The sequence below is a fragment of the Centruroides vittatus genome, unplaced genomic scaffold (genome assembly GCF_030686945.1).
Source record: "Centruroides vittatus isolate TY-2023 unplaced genomic scaffold, ASM3068694v2 contig_1309, whole genome shotgun sequence".
NCBI lineage: Eukaryota > Metazoa > Arthropoda > Arachnida > Scorpiones > Buthidae > Centruroides > Centruroides vittatus.
Window position 1 is genome coordinate 687,102 of NW_027120832.1, and position 21,716 is coordinate 708,817.

The 21,716-nt window shown below is 31.4% G+C and overlaps 1 protein-coding gene across 3 annotated transcripts in view; it reads right to left on the minus strand.

Annotated features, from left to right (window-relative positions):
- The window catches only part of LOC136989914 (solute carrier family 12 member 6-like), a 149,531-nt gene that overhangs the window by 59,416 nt on the left and 68,399 nt on the right, over positions 1-21,716 (minus strand). For all 3 annotated transcript variants that reach the window (XM_067288228.1, XM_067288220.1, XM_067288236.1), the window contains 4 exons: positions 20,266-20,424; positions 13,620-13,718; positions 9,712-9,769; positions 3,967-4,085 (listed from right to left, as the gene is read on the minus strand). In XM_067288228.1, the coding sequence (XP_067144329.1) occupies positions 3,967-4,085; positions 9,712-9,769; positions 13,620-13,718; positions 20,266-20,424 (435 nt within the window). The remainder of the gene's footprint in view (positions 1-3,966; positions 4,086-9,711; positions 9,770-13,619; positions 13,719-20,265; positions 20,425-21,716) is intronic.

Sequence of the window (21,716 nt, forward strand, 5' to 3'; positions counted from 1 at the left end):
AGGCCCACAATGGGGCGACCGGGTGGTGAGGGACGGGGCCCGACATATCCGAACGGACCACCCCCCGAAAAATTCCTGGGGATTATTCGACCCGTTCGGATTCGATCCCGGGTCCCCAGAGCAGTAGGCTGCCACCTTGACCGCTCGGCCATCCGGCCGTCAACACCACCCATACTAAGAAGTTTCTAGAAATTGAAAAACAAAAGAACCGAGAACAAAGAAGGAAGAAAGTATAGAAATATATACATATATATTAGATATATACAAATAAAAATATTAATGTACTACCACACCAGACACCTCTAAATTATTTGCTTTTGCAAAAAAACACAAACCAATGCCTTCCCTTAGGCCATTGTAGATAAAGCAAGATTGCCTATGCAACTATTAGAAAATGCTGTACACAACCTGGCATTGGAGTATTTGAAAAGTTATCACGAATTCTACCAATCTGATAAATATCTTACAGCAGGTAGAATTAACAGATAGAGCACACACTATGGTGCTTGATTTTGTTCTTTATATCCTTCAGTAAAATTGCAACCATGCTTCTGTGCTCTCAAGGATCTTTTACTAAGAAAAATTGATGTATCTGCTCACTAGAAACAAGTCTTAGGACTTGCACACATAATGCGTTATACCTCTGTATTCTAATGTAATAATATCACATACTTAAAGAAAATGGGGAGTGCATATGGACACTCCCCATTTTTGTATGTGATGTAAATATTTTGTAAGGTTTCTGTAAGTATGTGATGTTAGCCTTTCAGGGGACCTGTGTGAGTTAGTCATGTATCTGTTGGAAGAAAAACTCATACTTGAATTCATACTGAACGTTGTTCTATACAACCTGTTTGTTGTTTGCAGAACTGAACCAGAGGTAAAGGCTTTTTTACAATGCATGAATGATAACCCATATGGACTAACCCTTAAATTAGATCAGATAAGTAATACCAGCTCACAAGGGTCTCAGGGATGTACAGTACATTATTCCTGTGAGAGATAATAGGTTCCAAAGAGATATGGTGTACTGCACATTGGATCCACTAAGCATTCCATACACAAAAAGTTACAAGAACACTGTTACAATATTTTAAATAAAAAAACATACCACCATACTGTTAATTTATGCCACCAAGATTGGCGTGCAAGCTGACTGCCAGGATGCCACATTAATCAAACAGTTCTTTCAAACCAGGGCTCTGGAAGGCAACCATATCTGGCCTTAAAAATATACAAGGCTGACCTGACTGGCAATTATATTAGCTTTAAAAATGGAAAAAGTGTCTTATATGCATGGCAATGCTTTTATCAAAAATCAGGAAATACCGATATAAATTAATTATTATTATTTTGTAATATTTTATGCCTTATATTTATATCTGTTTTAATTTTTATAATTCTAAAAAATATCAATACTTATCATTCATGCATTATAAAAAATATATTTATAATTTTCGTTTTACATTGTTATGCTTTTGTTCTAATTATTTAAAAAATTTTTAAAAAGTTGTATAGTGTGCATTCCAATTTGGAATATCGTTATTGACCTGATGCAGATCGTGTTTAAGATCAAAAATGTTTGTCAATTTTTACATTAAAATTTTCATTACTGGATGTTAAATATTTTGTTCATTGTGCTTAGTAATTTTTTCTGGTTATTGAGAAGAAGATAATTTTGTTCTCTCCTTTTTTAAAAAATACCGTATTTTACGGACTATAAGACGCACCTTAATTTTTAAACAATTTTTAAAAAAAAGTACCTATAAGACGCTACAGACTGTAAGACGCACCTGAATTTTGGAGGCAATTTTTCGAAGAAAAAAGTTCGTCTTATAGTCTGTAAAATACGGTATATTATTTTATTTCCATCTGTATATATTTCATTAATCTCAACATAGTTTTTAAGTATGTAAATATTTTGATTCATGATCAAATATTTTTTTAAATTAAAAATTTTTGAAGAAATCAATTCTTCCTTCTGCCATGTCCATTCATCAGAAAACAATAACAGTCTTTCCTCACAGAGACAACCTATTGTAGGCTATGCCTCTGCAGAATTATGTTAAACAGTTAAAAACATTATTTTTAAAATAACGAATATTTTTTAAATATTTGTATTTTCCTTTTGACTTTACTCAGAACAAGAGTTATAACTTACAAAACAGTCCACAACTGAAGCAGGGTCTAAAACCCAAAATGCATTCTGCATAAAGGCTATTTAAAGAACTTAAGTTGTCTACCAACATAAAATATGTCCCTGTTTGACAAGTCTTTAGTTTATCAAATTATATAATTTAAGAAATACAATAATTAAAGAACTTCAAGAAATAACTAAAGCTAATCATTTAAGCTGTTCTGTAACTTAGTACTAAAATATGTTACCTAACAGTGGTTACTGAAAGTAAATGAAAATATTTGTTTAGATTAACAATATCTGCTGAATTTAAAGTACCAGGTGTATAATCTTAAATTCGCTGTTTTCATAGCAAGCAAAAACAAATTTATTCAAAGTACTTTCCCTGACTAGCGACACATTTTTTCCATCTCTCGGGCAATGTGTGGATACCATGCCAAAAAAATTCTTTTTCTTTCGAGGCAAACCACTCATCAAGCCATTACTGGACATTTTTGTAAGAATCGAAGTGGCGCTCAGTGAGCGCGTGACCCATCGACGAAAATAAGTGATAGTCAAAAGGGGCCAGGTCTGGTGAATAAGCGGGATGGGGTAGCACCTCCCAGTCGAGTGTCTCCAAGTAGTTTCGGACCAATGTTGACGAGTGTGATGGTGCATTGTCATGGAGGAAAATCAGTTTGTTGTGTCTTTGCTGATAATCTGGCCTTTTTTCACACAGAGCATGGTGCAATTTGATCGGTTGTTGGTAGTAGCGGTGGGCATTGACAGTTTCACCAGGTTTCAACAGCTCATAGTAGACGATACCCTGCTGATCCCATCAAACGCACAGCATCGTCTTCCGTCCAAAGCGATTTGGTCTGGGGGAAGATGTTGATGGTTTGCCTGGATCAACCCACGATTTCTTGCGTTTAGGATTCTCGAAATATATCCATTTTTCGTCGCCAGTTAGAATCCGATGAAGAAACGACTTTCTTTTTTGTCTGGCGAGTAAGATTTCGCATGTGTTTTGGCGTCACTCCATCTGCCTATCGTTCAATTCATGCGGCACCCATTTTCCGATCTTTTGAATCTTTTCCATGGCACGTAGACGCATGGAAATGGCTGGTTGAGTAACACCCAGTTGCTTGGCAAGCATTTTTTGTGATTGGGTATCGTCCTCGTCCAAAAGAGCCTGCAATTAATGGTCTTCAACCTTCCTGGGCTGATTTTCACACTTCTTGTCGCTCAGGTCAAAATTGCCGTCTTTGAACTGACAAAACCAATCTCTGCACGTGGTTTCCGATAAAGCACTGTCACCATAGGCCGCCACAAGCATTCGATGAGCTTCAGGCAGCCGATTTCTTCAAATTGAAGCAGAAAAGCAGAGCTTCCCGCATATGCTGTTTTTCTGGCACAAAACTAGGCATGATTACCAAAGGAAAAATGTATGATGTCGTATGAAATCGCTGATGATGTGCACTGATTAATGTTGACAAATGTCAAAATCATCGAAAAAAAAATATGGCGTCTCCACGGTAGCTTAATATGCTTACTAACGTTATCTATTAGCAAACAGCGGATTTAAGCTTATACACCTGGTAAGGATGTTAATTATTTCTTGTGTCTTGTTGTGTGTGTGTTTTGCTGTCATAAAAATGCTCATAAATTGATTTCTATATTTGATAATTGTTCAATTTGCCAGTAGTATTAGTTTTAAATCTCAGCAGAAACTTGTGTATTTAATTATGAAATATTAATTGGAGTTGATAAAGGTGAAATTTGACTAATTATTTAATTATTCAGTACATCTGTAAAGCTTATCTGTTAATAAAACCAAATTTATACTTTACCAGTAAGTGATTGTATGCCAGCACCAATGGTTGACAAGAGAGATCCACAAACAATAACTAATGGATGAGGCCAAGCTAAATATGCAACAGCTAAACCTCCACCTATACTTTCCCCAAACCTGAAATCAATTCAAAATTAAATAACTTAAATGATTAAAAATTAAATTCATTATTCCATAAAATTTTCATAAATTAATGAGTACTGCATAAAACTTAAATTAAAACAATACCATATTTTCACAGATTGTCCAGCATGTTGGTCTATCTGAGACCATGAAATCAGATATTTCCATATGGTAAAAATCAGTTTGCTGGTTTAAGAGAGATTATAAATCCCTCTATAGAGGGCACATGAAAAAACAAACAAGTTTTCATTCTAAAACTGTGAAACTATCAGCATTGCATCAAAAACTATGATTACATATTTAATTTCTGCATTTTGTCTTCTTTCTAACAATGCAAAATAAACATATCAAATTTCAAAAACTCCATGTCAATTATCTCAACTTACACCCATTAACATCCCCTTTGTGTGAAATTTGAGAAAAAGGTGTTATGTGAGATTCAGAATTTTAGTAGTTACTTAGCATGAGAAATATATCTAGTTTTTTTCAAGTTGTTTACAAAAAAGAAAGACACAGTGTCACTTTTTACCGAAAGAAGGGAAATCAACTTCTCTTTCACACACTCTTATCTCCAACTTTGACAGCCATCTGCAAAACTACCCCTCTGTACATCCCATTTACAAACGAAAATCCTCTGATGGGATTGGCTAGAAATTTGGATATAAGGGGTGATTTTCCCGCCATTCGAGGAAGTCAACAGAAATCTGAACATGCCATAAGAAGGTCAGAGTTCTCAAAAGATTGTAAGGAACCAAGTCCGAGCGTTATTTTTATTTTACTTTTATTTTGCTTATTATTCTATTTTTGTTTGGGGCTTATGTTGTGTTAGGACGAAGGTTTCCTCACCATTCACCTTAAGTATTTAAAAAGAGAAGAAATAAAACCCAACTCACCGACGAAAGAAAAGCGCCATAAGACTCACGCACATTTGCGCTCCCCGAGCGGCAAAGAATAGGTCCGCACCAAGAAGAGGGGGGGAGAACCCACAAGCACGAAATAAAACTCGCTAAACCTTAAGTAATAACGTCCCGGAAAGAATTGTAAAAACAAATAATGTAAAAGGTTAGTGAGTAAACTGTCGGAAAAAGGGCTGCCAGACGATGAAACACGTTATTGTTAGCATTTAAGTATGTAAATGAGGGGAGTGACCGCATTCAGAATTGTGACGTCACCTCACACTATAAATCCCGAGTCTCAAGTGAAGACGGAGAGGTGAATTCTGGATAGCAACGAGCTTGGTGAGCTTCGCAGCAGTAATAGAGAGGTGTCCAATAGGATCTCGAATAGTTCCAAGGTGATTTGAAGTGATTCGAATTTGGATTGACAGTCTGAGAAAGTCTTGAGAGTTGAGGAAATAGGTTCCGAGTATATTGAGGTGACGATTAGGATCTCTAGTTTATAAGAATTATTGTTATAAGTTAAGCTTTTTGGTTTTGTCGGATTCCCAAGGGGAATAGAGTTAAGTTAGACATAGATTTGAATCGAGAATTGTCGGGTTGACTTTGTTGAATTTCTTAGAATAAATTATTGTTTGATTTTTTACTAAATATTGTACATAGTTATTGCTAAACGACTAATTAAATCCTTGGTTTTTTTCTATTGACAAATATTGTCTTTATTTAATTCGGTGCACGCTTAAAGTCCAGGCCTGGCACGCTAACGCGAATCCGAGTAAAGTACCCGGTAGGTTAACGGTTGTTTCCGACACGGTAGAGTCGATAATCGTTGTAAACTAAAATAGTACTTTACAAGATTTCCCTTGTGCTTCAAACCCCGTGTCTCTCAGAAGAAGATTTGTCTTCAATTCCCACCTGAACCATTCCTGCTTCAAACAACACCCTCCTCCCAGACCTTGTCTGTCATCGAATGTCGCCGAAACTCTTCGTAGCCCTTTCAAAAAGAGAAGACTACTAGCCCGATCAGCCAATGAGGTAGTAAGTTTTACTAATGTAAACTCTCTCTTTCACGCTAATAGATAGGGATTTAGAATCTCTTGTAAATCTGTATTTTATTTTATTTTGTTTTTATTATATTTTATTTCACTTAATTTTAAATGGTCTCATTACTGAGCTCAACTCCATGCCAAAGTCTTATCACAAGTCCATGATCCCTCACCCTCGAAAAATTTTACTAATTTATCAAATTAGCATGCCTAATGCTCTATTAGGCTGGTGTCAGGAAGAAGCCCACAGGTAGTTCCTACGAACTCCCTGTATCCAAATTTTTACCATACTAAAAACCCATCCTAACAATCCTGCAGGCAGATCTGAGCCAAACAAGTAAGAAAAATCTTTTCTTACCCACTGGATTCCCATAGTTATTTTTAAGATTAGTATGATTTGTCAGTCCAACAGACATTGACTAACTACTACTACAACTAATGTCAACAAGTCACTAATTTTTTATTGCACTGTAAAGGAAAACTTTCCGATTTTAAGTTGGTCAAATTACAATGTTGTTATTTTATTATACTGGGGATTTTATTATTGTTTAATATTTATTTAACAACTAGTTTTGTTAGATCTGATTAATTTTATTTTTTGATCACAGTTTAACTGACATGCTGGTAAGTCCAGGGTTTCTAGTTTACTGGTCTTCTCTGGTTATTGTGGCATGCTAGTCAATCTGAAAAAAGACGATATAAGAATTCAGATAATGAAATCAAATGATAATTACACATCTTTTAAGATGTGTAATTATCATTTGATTTCATTATCTGAATTCTTATAACCTTTAATCACCAATAAAGAACTTTAATATACTTAATCTTTAGACAAACATTTTCAATCTTCTAATAAGATCATCTTCAAATCTCTTTAATGTTCCAAAATTAGAATGTAAAAAAAAACAATAATGTACTACAAAAAAAGGAGAGAAAAATTTAAAACTTAAATATATATAAAATTAAAGCTGATAAAAGTAAAACATTTGTAGTGTTGAATAAGCACACATCATACAAGACACTTCTAAACCAAAACATCAAGGATGCAGAATGTGATTCAATAGATGAAGGATACATTGACAAGTTACAAACATTTTAAATTTACAAAGATATGACTTCAAAGAGATTAAATATGGATAGGGCTGTGATCATATCACCAGATACTACAAAACAGTTCAATTTGTTAAGATTCATAAGCTTGGCAATAACCTGAGACCTGTAGTAGATAAATCAAGATCACCTTTATGCCTTTTAGAAAATTATATACATTCTATGTATATAATTTTCTCACAGTGTATTTAAACAAATATAAATTCATGGTGGCTAACTCTATAGAACTAGTTGAGGTATTGCAACAGATCAATTTAACTAAAAACACTCACATAATCATTTTTGACTTTGAATCTTTATATCTATGTATCAAACAACAATCATACATCTGTGTTCTTAGGGATTGGTTATTACAGAAATACAGTGGGCCTATACATCACCAGAAAATCTTACAACTTGCACATTTGTTGTGTTACTCCTCATTCTTCCAGTTTAACAATAGCAAATACATTCAAAAGTAAGGAGTATCTTTCTGAAGACCTTTGCAAAATAGTGATGCTCCTAATGAAAAAGAAAGTTTTACCATTGTTCCTTCCAATGATGATCACATAGAAAAGTTATGTTGATGACACCTTGATAATCTGGAACACTAAATGTGACATCAATAAATTCTTGCAGCATATTTATGAGAATCACCCTCCAATTAGACCAGGTAAATGATATAGTGTGTCATTTTCTAGATCTCAACATTCATTTTAACAATGGCTGCATCTACACTAATATCTATGTCAAATCGTCACACATTGTTATTTATCCCAGCAAACTAGGCAACCCATTCATTTATAAAATAGCAGTATTTAGAGTCCTTACAAGTAGGGCATTTACTCATAGTACCTATTTTGCTCACATATTAAAAGAACTTAAAATACTTAAATGCTTAGAATACATTGCAGCAACTAATGGTTAGAAAAAATGTCTAGTCTAACCCATGTCTGCACAAACAGGAACATTGAAAGTACCACCACTAATGACATTGGATCAAGTAAAGAGAACCAAACTCACACTCATAACCCTAAATGCATCATATTTAACTATGACAAAGATATGAATACTTTAAACAAAGAAATAACTGAGAACAGAAAGGTCAAATTTGAGTACAAATGTAATCCCACAATTTACAAATTACTCTGCAATGGATATGAGATAGATAACAGGAAACACCACAGCCCTGGTCATGTATGCTTCCAATAATGATGTACTGTACATGCTAATCTCAAAAATGCTACTCTCATCAAAAAAACCAGCAAACAGAGCACATTAGAGCCCTTGAAGCTCTTGAAATTTTCAAATTTGAAATGAGAATAATATATATTAACATTAAAGAAAAAAAGAACATATTGTATGCCAGAAATACCTTTATGATAGTCCATGCAACTAATTATCTTGTACTTCAAAAGTTAATTTTTAAATTGTATATACTTTGCACTATTATATAATTTTATATATAATTATGTTCACAAAATTTTCTTTTCTTTTTGTAATAGGTCATTGCTCTTTATTACCCATACTTGACACTGACATAACATTTACCGCTAATTGACAGCTGTTACTTACCAATCGATTTTGAGTGTACGCTATTTCTCTTGTATCTTAAATCATAATTTTTAAATTGTAAGCATAGTGCAATAATTTTATATACACATAAGTTAAGTTTTTCCTCTCCTTTTTGTAATACATTATTTTTTTTTTTTTTTTTACATTTCAATATTGGAATGCTAGAGAGACCTCAAGATGATCTTACTAGCAGATGAAAAACATCTGTCTGAAAAGTATATTAAAGTTCTTTACTGGTGATTAAAGGTTTTTAAGGTATGTAATTATCATTTATATAGAACCAGTCTAGTATAGAAGTTGAACATAATTAAATCATATATTAATGTAAAAATTTAATTAGCTAAAATGTTTTTGGAAATTTTTAATGACATTCTTCTAGTGAAATATGTAATGGAACACCACAATGTAGTTTGGATAAGTCTGGTTTGGATAAGTCTAATGGTAGTTTGAATTTGTATTCTAGATAATAATCTAGAATACAAATTCAAATTTTACCATCTGAATGTTAACATATTGTAAAACAAACATATAAGTTTGAAAATATTCAAAAAGTTCAAAACGTGATTGCACATAAATAAAATGATTATTATTATCCAAACTACCGTTGTGGCATTCCATTACATATTCTACTGGAAGAAGGTTGTTAAAAACATCCAAAAACATTTTAGTTATTGATTTTTTTGCAGCTTTTTTAAGGTTATTTCAGTGTATTTGTTATCTTTGAATGGCAGCTCTGAATTAGTTTTAAGATAAAACATTTTTTTGAGACTAAGTTTGTCTCATTATCAGAGTAGCAGCACAGGATTCAACATTTATAAATAAACAAAATAAAATAGCAAGACCAGCTCAATGGGTAAGAAAAAAAGGTGACTGCCTCAAATGGCAAAATGGTGGTGATATTTTAAATTTTCCAGAGCAACCTCTGTAACTTATAGAACTGTATTGCAAAATGTTGTATTTCTATTCTATATTATAATAATAATAATTTGCAATTATCACTAAAAATGAACATACTTATCTCTAAGAAATAGATTGTCAAAAGAGGCACCGAAAAACAGGACACCAGACAGATCTATCGATATTTAGGAAAATCTAAAGTATCTAAATATATATTAATGATAACAATAGATATAAATGTTATAAAGTTTTAAACAGAACACAAAACCACAAATTAGAATATAAAAATCACTGTTCCAATTTTTATTTTTGTTATTCCGGACTGACACTTAAAAGAAAACAAAATTTGATAAAACACAAGAACTTTAATTATTATTATAAAGCTTTTTTTATGTTTTCTTGTTTAAAACTTTATTATAATAGATGTCTGTTTATACATTTTATATATAAAATGTAAAAATAATTACACTGTATTTACATATTTTATAATAATTTAGATTTATATTCAAAAATATTTCAATATTACAGACTAATGTGTTGACATATTGTTAACAATTTCACAGTGGTGCCTAAACTTTTCAATCAGTGGGCCAGATACAATTTGACCTATTGACTGCAATATGGCTTGTGGACCAGTTTCCTTCCATTAGTCACTCAGCAGTGTATTTGCAGTGAAACAAACTTTCAGCAGTAAAAATAAACTTTGACTTATCTTCTTCAATTTTCACTGACAATTATTAACTTTTTTATGTTTGTAAGATATTTTTATACTGGGGAATTGGAATGCTAAGGTAGGAAGAGAAGAAGTGTATCAAGGAGTCATCAGAAGAAATAGCATTCATGAAAATAGTAATAACAATGGTAAACGAGTAGTGGACCTAGCTTCAGGACATAATATGGTGGTTGCAACAACAGTGTTTCCTCATAAAAGAATACATTTAGGTACATGGATTTCACCGGATGGTAATACTGTAAACCAAATAGATCATATAGTTATCGATAGAAGACATGCTACTGATATTACAGATGCAAGATCTTACAGAGGGGCAGATTGTAGTACAGATCACTACTTGGTGAGGGCAAACTATAGACAAAAAATATCAATCAAACCAAGAAGTGGAAGGGCAAAAAGTGCTATAAGATATGACGTCGAATCTCTAAAGCAGAAAGAAATTAAAATTAAATATCAACAGGTGCTTGAACAAAACCTGATAAAGGCAAAAGGAGACAGAGACCAAGAAACATTGAAGAACGGTGGGAAGATATAAGATCAAGTGTCATCGCAACTGCAGCAGAAGTACTTGGAAGTAGTAGAAAAAGAAGGAGAAATAGTTGGTTTGATATGGATTGTAGAGATGCATTAGACGAAAGAAGAAATGCAAGGTTAAAGATGATTTAAAATGAGTCTGAAAATAATATTGAAGACTTCAAAGAAAAGAGAAGGCTGGCATCTAAATTGTGTAGGAAGAAAAAGAGAGAATGGCTAAATGCAAAGCTAAAAGAAATGGAAGAAAATAGAAGAACTAATGAAATAAGAAAATTCTATATGGAGGTTAGAGAAGAGAAGAGAGGGTTTCAACCAAAAATTGGTTTCTGTAAAAGAAAAGGAGGAGAATTAATTGGTGAGAAAAGTGAAATTCTAGATAGACGGGCTGAATATTTTGAAGTACTATTAAATCGAGGGAATAGAATACCGTATTTTACGGACTATAAGACACACTTTTTTCTTCGAAAAATTGCTTCCAAAATTCAGGTGCGTCTTATAGTCCGTAAAAGTCTTATAGGTATTTTTTTTAAAAATTGCTTAAAAATTAAGGTGCGTCTTATAGTCCATAGTGTCTTATAGTCCGTAAAATACGGTATATAGAGGGTCAAATGGAAACAAAAATAGACGAAGAAGCCTCAGAGGTAGATTCTGAGGAAGAAAGAGAAGAATATGAAAATGGGGGATGTGAATATCCAAGACCAATCGAATTGAGATGGGCGATAACAACTCTAAAAAACAACAAGGCTCCTGGGGAGGATGGAATATCAGAAACGATAAAAGCAGGTGGTGTGAAATTGGAACTAGAGATAGGCAAACTCGTTAAGAAAATTTGGAAAAGTGAACAGATACCACAAGGTTGGAATAGAGGAATAATATGCCCAATACACAAAAAGACAAACTAGATTGCAGTAACTACAGAGGAATTACTTTATTGAATGTAGTTTATAAAATTTTTTCAAAAATATTAGCAAAGAGGTTAGCAGTATACATGGAATATATAGTGGGAGATTATCAGTGCAGTTCTCATAATAACAGATCAACTATAGATCAAATCTCCACAATAAGGTTAATTATGGAGAAATGCTACAAGTATAATATTGAGATACATCAACTTTTTATCGACTTTAAAAAAGCTTTTGATAGTATTAGAAGAGAAAAAGTTTGGGAGAGTCTCCAGGAATTGGAATACCTCAAAAACATAAATATAACAAAGTTAACTTTAGAGAAGACGGAAGGCAGAGTTAAGATCCAGGGATATATGTCAAGAGCATTTACAATAAAGAAAGGACTCAAACAGGGAGATGCACTTTCTACAGTTTTATTTAACTTAGTATTAGAAGTAATAATGAGAAAAGTATATGAGGAAATGGATGTAGATGCAGGAAGAACGATTTTTAAGAAACATTTACAGTGCTTAGCATTTGCGGATGATATAGTTATATTGGAGATCTAAAGAGATAATCGAAGAGGCCTTTAAAATAATGGATGAAGTAGCAATAGATAAAGGCCTAACAGTTAATGATGAAAAAACAAAATATATGAAGTTAATTAGAAAAGATTGCCAGGGGTTAAGTGGACAAATTCTACATATAAAGGACCATAAACTTGAACAGGTGAATAAATTTCAATACTTAGAAACTCAGCTAACAGAAAAGAATGAAATTGATGAAGAAATTAAGGCAAGAGTGACAGCAGGAAATAGAAGCTATTATACTTTAAGATAAATTCTAACATCTAAAGAAATATCAAGATGCAGTAAGATTAGAATATATAAAACTATTATAAGACCAGTAATCATGTATGGCTCCGAGGCTTGGACACTGACAAGCAAACACAAAGAACAGTTGAGACGATTTGAGAGGAAGATTTTGAGAAGAATATATGGACCAGTACAAGAGAGAGGAGAGTGGAGAATAAGAAGTAATAAAGAACTTGAAGATTTATATGAAAATTCTGATATTGTGACAGAAATCAAAAGAGGGAGATTTCAATGGATTGGGAATTTGGAAAGAATGGACCCGGAGAGAAATGTGTCTCAAGTGTATAGAGAAAGACCAGAGGGGAGTAGGTGGAGAGGGAGACCACGAAAAAGATGGGATGAGGATGTGGAGGCTGATTTGAGAAGGAAGGCTCAAGATAGAGAGGAATGGGTGAAAATCCTGGATGAGGCCAAGGTCCTTCAAGGACTATGAGGGCCAGAGAGAAGAAGATGAAGAAGAAGATATTTTTGTGTCCTATAACGATAATATATTTCATTTCTTTTCATGTTTCAAAGTATTGTATAATAAATAAATACATTTTTACCAGTTAATGACATTCAAGTTGATAATTACTGTGAGCTAATTCTCTAAATTCTATCATAGTATTTGAAAAAACTTTTTTACTTTAAAATATCTCACAAAGACTCGTAATTGTATAAAGTAAAAAGTTGTATATTTAAAAAAAGTAAAAGGTTAAAAATCTTTAAAACTTCTCAAAAGAGCAACCACAAGTATCTTTCTCAATCATTTCTGATACTTTCTCATGGTTGCTTTTTTCGTAAAGTGTTAAAGCTTTGTATATTTTAAAAAGGTCAAAATTTAAAAAATCTTTTTACCTTATTAAATATACTGATTCCATTGTTTTAATTTTTTTATAAATAACTTGTTGAAACAGAAACAAATTTTTAAAATTTAAAATTAATAATAATGTAAAATGAGTTTATTTCATAATTTAAAAACTATTAATTAAATATTGTATCATTTAAAAAGAAGGATACAGACAAAACTTGTTGTTAATTGAGCAGCAAGGGTACCAACTGGTATAGATTTCTGGGCATCAGCCAAATCACCCGATCTATTGGATCCAGCCATTATTCCTTAAAATACATAAAGGAAATTAATATTGTATCTTCCTATCATTTATATCCTATAACATAAGTTTAGTAAACACACAACAGATTTTGGTGATTATGTAAAATATTTTTTAAATTAAACATATTTTCTCCATTTACTTAATATTATATAAAAATAGCAAATGATTTATATTTTCTGACTCGCAATTCACAATATTAATATAGTATTACATGATTTTGTTTACAATTTAAAATTAATTACATATTTATCAATGTTTAATATTTTTTTTCAGAGCTTCAAGATTTGCTGGACCACCCCAAACTGTTGAAAATAACCTTTCATTTGAAAAAGAATCTTCAGAATTACTCCAAGCTGCATAGGACACGGCTTTTTTCATAGCCCGAATAACTTCAGATGAACCGTGCAAGTATGGATCTAACCAATGTTTAGTTTGCTCTAACAGATCTTCATTTTCACTTAATACTTCATCCGCCATCTTCAACTTCAAAGCTTCGACTGCATCTAATTTTTTGGAACTTTTAATGCAGCAGTATGTCCCAGTAAGCCAATGAGCTGCGTTGCACCTCCAAAACCAGTTATCGTTCCCATTTTTAACTGGACAAATTGTACACTTGCACTAGGAACTAACAGGCAAAAATCACAAGCTAAAGATAACTCTGCTCCACCTCCTAATGCTTTACCTTGTATTAAAGCAACGGTTATTAATGGAAGCATGGATAGTCTGTATAATGTGTTATGCATTAAATGTGACATGTGTGCCGCTCCTTCTGGATCTGTAATATTTTTAACTGTTGTTAAATTTGCTCCGGAACAGAAAGTATTTCCTTGGCTATAAAGTATCATAGCTTTTCCATTTTTCCAGTTTTCTAGTTGTGTTACAAATTCAGACAATTGCACCATCATTTTTCCTGTAAGAGCATTTCTTTTGTCAGGATTATCTAAGCATAAGCAAGCAACACCACATTCATCATCTTGTAATAATTTTATCTGCTCTCCAGAATATTTTGAAAATTCTTTCATAATTTCTGGTAAGGAAGTGGAACTGCAACAATTTCGCCAGCATTTTACCCTATCTAATTGATAAATTTCAATCAATATATTTAAAAACCTTATATAAAATAGTGAAATTAATTTAAACAAATTTACCTTTAACCACTTTATTGCTTATATTAAGTAATTTTTTGCAATAAGAATTGAATCTAAATAACATTTCTTCTTAAACACATGAATTACTTCAAATTCCTAAGCAAAGGAGTCATCAGTTTATCAATGACAGATGTGAGACAGTTGTCCTTCTCCAGCTGCTAGGTAATGGGATTTTTTGAATGGATGGACAGAAACAAACTGTCCACAAAACTAAGGCTAAGTTTCACTAAGATGAAGAAGGATTATAACCTAAAGACCAAAGAATGAGAGCTGACTTAAGGTGATGACAGTCCCTTCAATTTTCCTCTCATCACTTGGTGATGGTAATTGGATGGATGGATGTCAGGATAAAAATACAAGAGGATAAGTTGGTTAGATCACATGTCTTCAGCCATGTTTGAAGCACAGACGTTAACAGGTTTTATAGAGAAAATACCTATTAAGATTCAAAGGATACCAAAGCCTGGAGAATTTTTAAAGAACTTTACAATGAAGTTATGGCAGAAAAGAATTCTACTGAAATTGGCAAATTGACAAAAGATTTTTCTGCATTGATGTTACCACATGATGTACTGTACATGACAATGCAGAGGATAATGATCCACTTGTTAATATTTATGCCACAGATATTTATGAACATCTTAGAGAATTGGAGACTAAGTATCCAATCAGAATAGACTATTTAAGTAAACAAACTGAAATAACAGGGAAAATGAGAAATAGTCTGATTGATTGGTTGGTTTTGGTTCAAGTATCACTTCAACTACTTCAAGAAACTTTGTATCTTACTGTGGCAGTGATCGACAGATTCCTTCAGGAATGTGAAGTTAAGGAAGATAAGCTTCGATTAACAGGTATAACTGCAATGTTCATTGCATCGAAATATGATGAAATAAGACTGCCGCAAATTGGTTATTTTGTACATGTGACTTACAATATCTGTTCAAAAGAACAAATTTTGGAAATGGAATGTCTTATGTTGAAACAGCTCGACTTTTCTCTAAGAAGACCTCATCTGTTGAATTTCTTGAGGAGATTCTGTAAAGTGGGTGATGCTGATGACATGATACGCATACTAGCAGAATACTTAATGGAGTTGACCTTCATCCACTATGACTTTTCGCACTATTCTCCATCTCTGGTAGCTGCTGCAATTTATACTTGGCTAGAAAAATATTTAACAACCCTCCTTGGAATAAAACACTAGAGAATCATAGTAAATATGAAGAATTTCAATTACTACATTTGGTGTATAAATTGTCGTATATTGCACATAAATCTGACAAGAATAAAACATGTAGTGTTCGCAACAAATACAGGACAGACAAACTTTTAAAAGTATGTGAAATTCCAAACTAAAGATACATCTCGACAAATTGCTTGACTAAATAAATGTACAATCAAAGAAGTGATTTTTTTTCCCTGCTATTACTTTCGTAAATGTTTTATGAAAATTTTATATATATAATATTTACAAATACTTTGAAAATTTATGTGTATTTTACAATTTTACGCAAGAAATACACATCCTGTCAAAGAGAGATTCATTGTAGAATTCACTTCAAAGTTGAAAAATATTTATTCAAATATTTTGAAAATATTATCAAACATACTAGATAACATTCTTAATGTAATGCATTAAAAAGCACATTTTTGGCTTTATTAATTTAAAAAGAAAAAGCTTAATTTTATAAAATAATCAAAAATAACCTGTCTAAATAATAGTTCCACTCAAAGCACACACCCCTAGATTTTAAATGGGTCTTACCTGATTTAGATATTAAATTTTTCTGGAATGTATTGCATTCTAATGTATAAACTACATTACAATTGCTCTGAAATTAAATCATTTATATCGTTTGTTAAACAGTTTTATAAAGTGGAAAGATGTATGAATTGTCTTGAGTGTTTAAGATCAAAGCATAGGATCAAGATGTCTCAAGAATGGAATCTGTATATAGACTGAAAAGAAGCCATCACATGGTAATAAATTTTCTAAAAGATTCAGAGAATCACAAAATAGAAATAAGCCCTGGGCCCTGTTGCATAAAAATTACAAGCTACAAAATGTGTAATACTTGTAGCTTATAACAAGTAATTGTAACTTGTTACTGATTATAAGTAATTTTATGCAATCAAAATTGCTTATGACTGATAGCTTGTAATCTGTTACAAAACTTTTTATTCAACACATTTTGTTTGTAATTTGTAACTTGTAAAGCTTGTGACAATTACAAGCATTTTATTCAATAAGATATGTATGCAAGAAAGTATAGACTCCAAAAGATAAACAGCACATTTTGAAGATTGCAAGCAATAGTTCAAAAGCATATTGTCAAATCACTAAAGAATTTGATGTGGAAGATCATGATCAAACTGTCCAAAAAATGATCCATAAAGCTTCACATTTACAACGTAAAATGAAGCAGAAGCCACTACCATTAATTAGCCACAAACAAGTTAGATTGAACTTTGCTAAAAAGACATCAGTGGAAAAAAAGAGTAGAAATATATTCTTCAATAAAAAATAATTAACCTTAATGATCACAATAGTTATACTTATTTTACAATTTGCTTAAAAAGATCATTCTACAGTGAGCCACATTCATGTGGCTTGGCCGAGTGATGACATCATAACTTGCTTTAACTCTTTCAATATTCAGTCTGACTGTGATGTCATTACCTTGCTCCTGGAAGCTCCTCCCATTTCCCCATTCTTTGCAGAGGAACTTTATGATCACAATTGTATAAAAATGACAAATGGGTGGAAAATCTGTTTTAAGTCTGAAATGGAATTGGATAGGATGGAAATATTGAAATTGTGTTTTGTTCTTCAAAAATAAATTCTCAATATTAAACAAATTCTTTTCAATCATATACTTCCCCAAGGTGAAAAAATTAATGAAAGGAATTGACATTTCAACATTGAGTGGTGGATTGCAACATTACTGCAATCCACTACTCAATTCAAACAAATTATGGTATGGTTCAAGGTATATACATCAAAGCTCTTGAGTGGCCTGCACCTTCTTCTGATATGAAGATCATTTAAAGTGCATGGACAATTTTTCCAAGGATCGTTTGTCCAGAAAGATGACAGTATCTCAATGTTGAGCTGTTGAAAGAAGCCATTCAGAAAGCTTGGAAACAGACTGACCAATTAAAAATGAAAATTCTTTTTTAATTCAATGGCAGAACAAGTTTTTGAGCTTGCAACTCAAAATGGGGACATATTCATTATTACGATGTAAAATAGTTATAATGCTTTGTTAATTGTAAAATAAACTCATAATTTTAGTGAAACTATTAGAATTATCAGTTTGGGAACTTGTTTCTGATAATTTTGTAAAATTAAACTGGACTGTAATTTTAAAAAATTGTGGACCTATAAATTCCCACTGTTGTCTGCTGTCTATCCTTCCTTAATCTTAAGAATGGTGATAGATGAATGTTGAGACCAGATATGGAAAGCTTAGAGGCAGGAGACCTCAATTAACTATATACAAACTTCTGGTCTAGACTGCAAGTCCTGTGATTTTTATTCAAAAATTTTCCCAAGAACAGAATTACATAGATGACCAACATGACTCTGTTGTTATCAGGAAATGTAAATTTATAATGTACAAAGGCAAGATACTACTAATCTGAGGTGGAAAGCATTTATTTTAAACTAAATAAATAAAAAAGATGATTAAAAATTGCAGCCTGGCATTGTGACGATGTCACTCTGACGATGTCACTCTAAATAAATGCTCATCTTTTTTTAACGTTAATAAAGCCAAATGAGTGCTTTTCAGTACATTACATTAAGAACATTATCTATATCTAGTTTTTTCACAACATTTGAATAAAAGTTTGAAGTGAATTCTACTGTGATTTTATCTTTTTGACAGGGAATATAGTAAATATTTGATGAGTATGTCAAATAACCAAATTATGTAATTTATTAATATAGAAGATCAAAATTTTAAATATTTTATTTAAAACCTACCCAAAATTTATATGATAAGTTAAAAGAAATTACTTACATGTAACAGCTAAAAATAGCTTTATTTTAATAAGAAGAAAAATTTAATTTGTAGCGCCATACATTTAATTAAAAAATAAACATTTTTGAGTCTACTTTAGTCCAGTGTCAGATTGATTTCAAACTGAATGACTTAGAAAGATTAAAAAATAATAAAATTGAGTTTAAACCTTTAAACCTATCACCAATTTATCTATAAAGATATCAGTTTCAATAAAACTTATTACACTGTATTTGCTAATGGAAATATTATGCAAGATATCAGAAATATCCACTTATTTACAGATAATATTGAAATACAGAAAGTGAAAATTATAAGATATTTAAATCTATATATTAATCAACATTTAGGATGGATTGTATAGTACATATCAATTAACGTTGCAAATCTAACAAAATTCATTGGTATAATAAATTAATTCAGACATTATTTTGCATTTATATAAAACAGTTATGAAACCAAAAATCTCTTATGAAATAATTATATGAGGAAACACCTGTAATTACTTTATGATAGAAAATACAATACACAAAAAATTAATAGAAACTGTTTCAATATTGATGAATATACTTCTGTTGTGCTTTTATACAATAAAGTAAAAAAGTATTATAATATAAAATTATTGTTTACAAAGCAAGTTATCTATTTGTAACATCATTTATACAATATTGAATATCAGCACAATTTCTTCCTCTTGTATTAAAAATATGAAATAATATCCTAATGCACTGCCATCCAGATTGGTAAGTGTTTTTAATATTAATATTATCCCAGTTCTCAGTTGTTACTACATGCCATCCAAACAACAGATTATACACTTCTGAATCACACACATTTCATAGGTCAACATTTAATAATATTTATGACTATTAAAGTGTGAAATATTCATTCATTCTAGAACAAGGAAATTGACCAACTATAAAACTATTAAATTGAAATTTAAAAAGCTGATTATTAATTGGTTTAGAATGTACAATCATAATTACTGTGTCACTAGCAATTCATGCAACATATATTGTAATATAAACAAATGTATGGGATTTATTGTTTATTTCTGTTTTTTCTTTCTTGGACATCTGAAAGATGTATTGTCATGGTGTGGTGCTCATTGACATAAAATTTTAAAATTTAAAATAAAATAAATGAAACATTGAAAACAGAATATAAATTAAATAAACTTTTTGTACAAATACTTTAAAATCTGTAAAAATAAACAATAAGTTTTGTCGTCTATCAAGAATAAAATATATCTTTAAGAATAAATATTTATAATAAATGCTATCTGTTTCATATATTTTGTAACTCCAATTTCTGTAAATTGGAATTTAATTTCCATAATACCATATATAATTTCCATTATATTTTATACACATACCTGTACAAGAAGGAAAGAAAATGGCAACAAGAACTGTAAATGAAGTTGTAATATCTACAATAACTTGATTATATGTTTTTTCTGTATGAGATGATTCTTCATGAACTTCAGATAAAGAAATGATATCACCTTTACTTCTAAAGCTTGGATTAATGTTATCTATAAAAAAAATTTATGATTAAATTCAAAAATTTTAATTTAATTATATAAAAATTTTATATAAAATTTATTATTTCTTATATCATTATGCAATATTAATACAAAATGAGCTAAAATAACATGTGATGGTGCAGCAGATATACTTCCATATTAATCAATTAAAAATTACAAAATGAGAACAACATAATGATAATTTTAATAAGCACTACACATAAAACCAAACATCCAATGAGAAACTACAAAAATCCACATAAAAGCAAACATCCAATGAGAAACTACAAAAATCCACATAAAAGCAAACATTTTCATCTGTGTTGAATGGTTATTATCAGGCAAAAAAACCTCACTGCAAGGTCTTTTAGCCTGACAATAACCATTGATTACCAACAAGCTCCTGAAATTTATAAAAAACTTATTAGGGATGACAGATTCCAAAAGTATCAAATATATATAGGTTGTACCAAGAGATCACTTAAATGCAAAACAGAACACAAATTGAATATAGAAAATAAAAAAAAATTCACCACTCTTTTGATATATACTAGTGATAAAATTCAATTTACAGCCAACTTACAAACAAGCAAAATTGATTACGAGAATAGACAAAATAGGTTATCTCAAGATAGTGGAGGTGCTAGAAATCTTTAAACAAATAAGCAGAGAATGAATATCAGCTTTAAAAAAGAAAAACAAATTCCCATGCATGGCAGGCCTTATTCAACATATTATTATAAAAAACGTAATATCAGCTACAAGTGGAAACTGTTGGAATCAACGATATAATTATTGTCAAATGTTATACGACATCGTTACGTACAACAAATTGTGTCGCAATGTTTTGTAAATGTTCTTATGTTACATAATAAAAGGTTGGTAGTGCTGTTGACCACTCGGGGATGATGACCTCGTTTCACACTCCTCTTTTCAGCACTGACCTTCCATGAATCAAGACAGTTTAATCTTTGTGTATTCTTTGTTTCTTTGTTATATAACCAGTTATGTGAGTCTAACTAGTTTTTACTAATCTCTGACAAGCAACACCTAGTCTAACAGAAACACCCCATTTGTCAAAATTTGAATTCAAATTTATACAGTATTTTCACGGATTGTCTGGAATTTTGGTCTATCTGGGGAGACTATGAAATCAGATATTTCCATATGGTAAAAACCAGCATGCTGGTTTAAGAGAGATTAGAAATACCTCTCTAGAGGGCACATAAAAAACAAACACGTTTTCATTCTAAAACTGTGAAACTATCAGCATTGCATAAAAAACTATGATTACATATTTA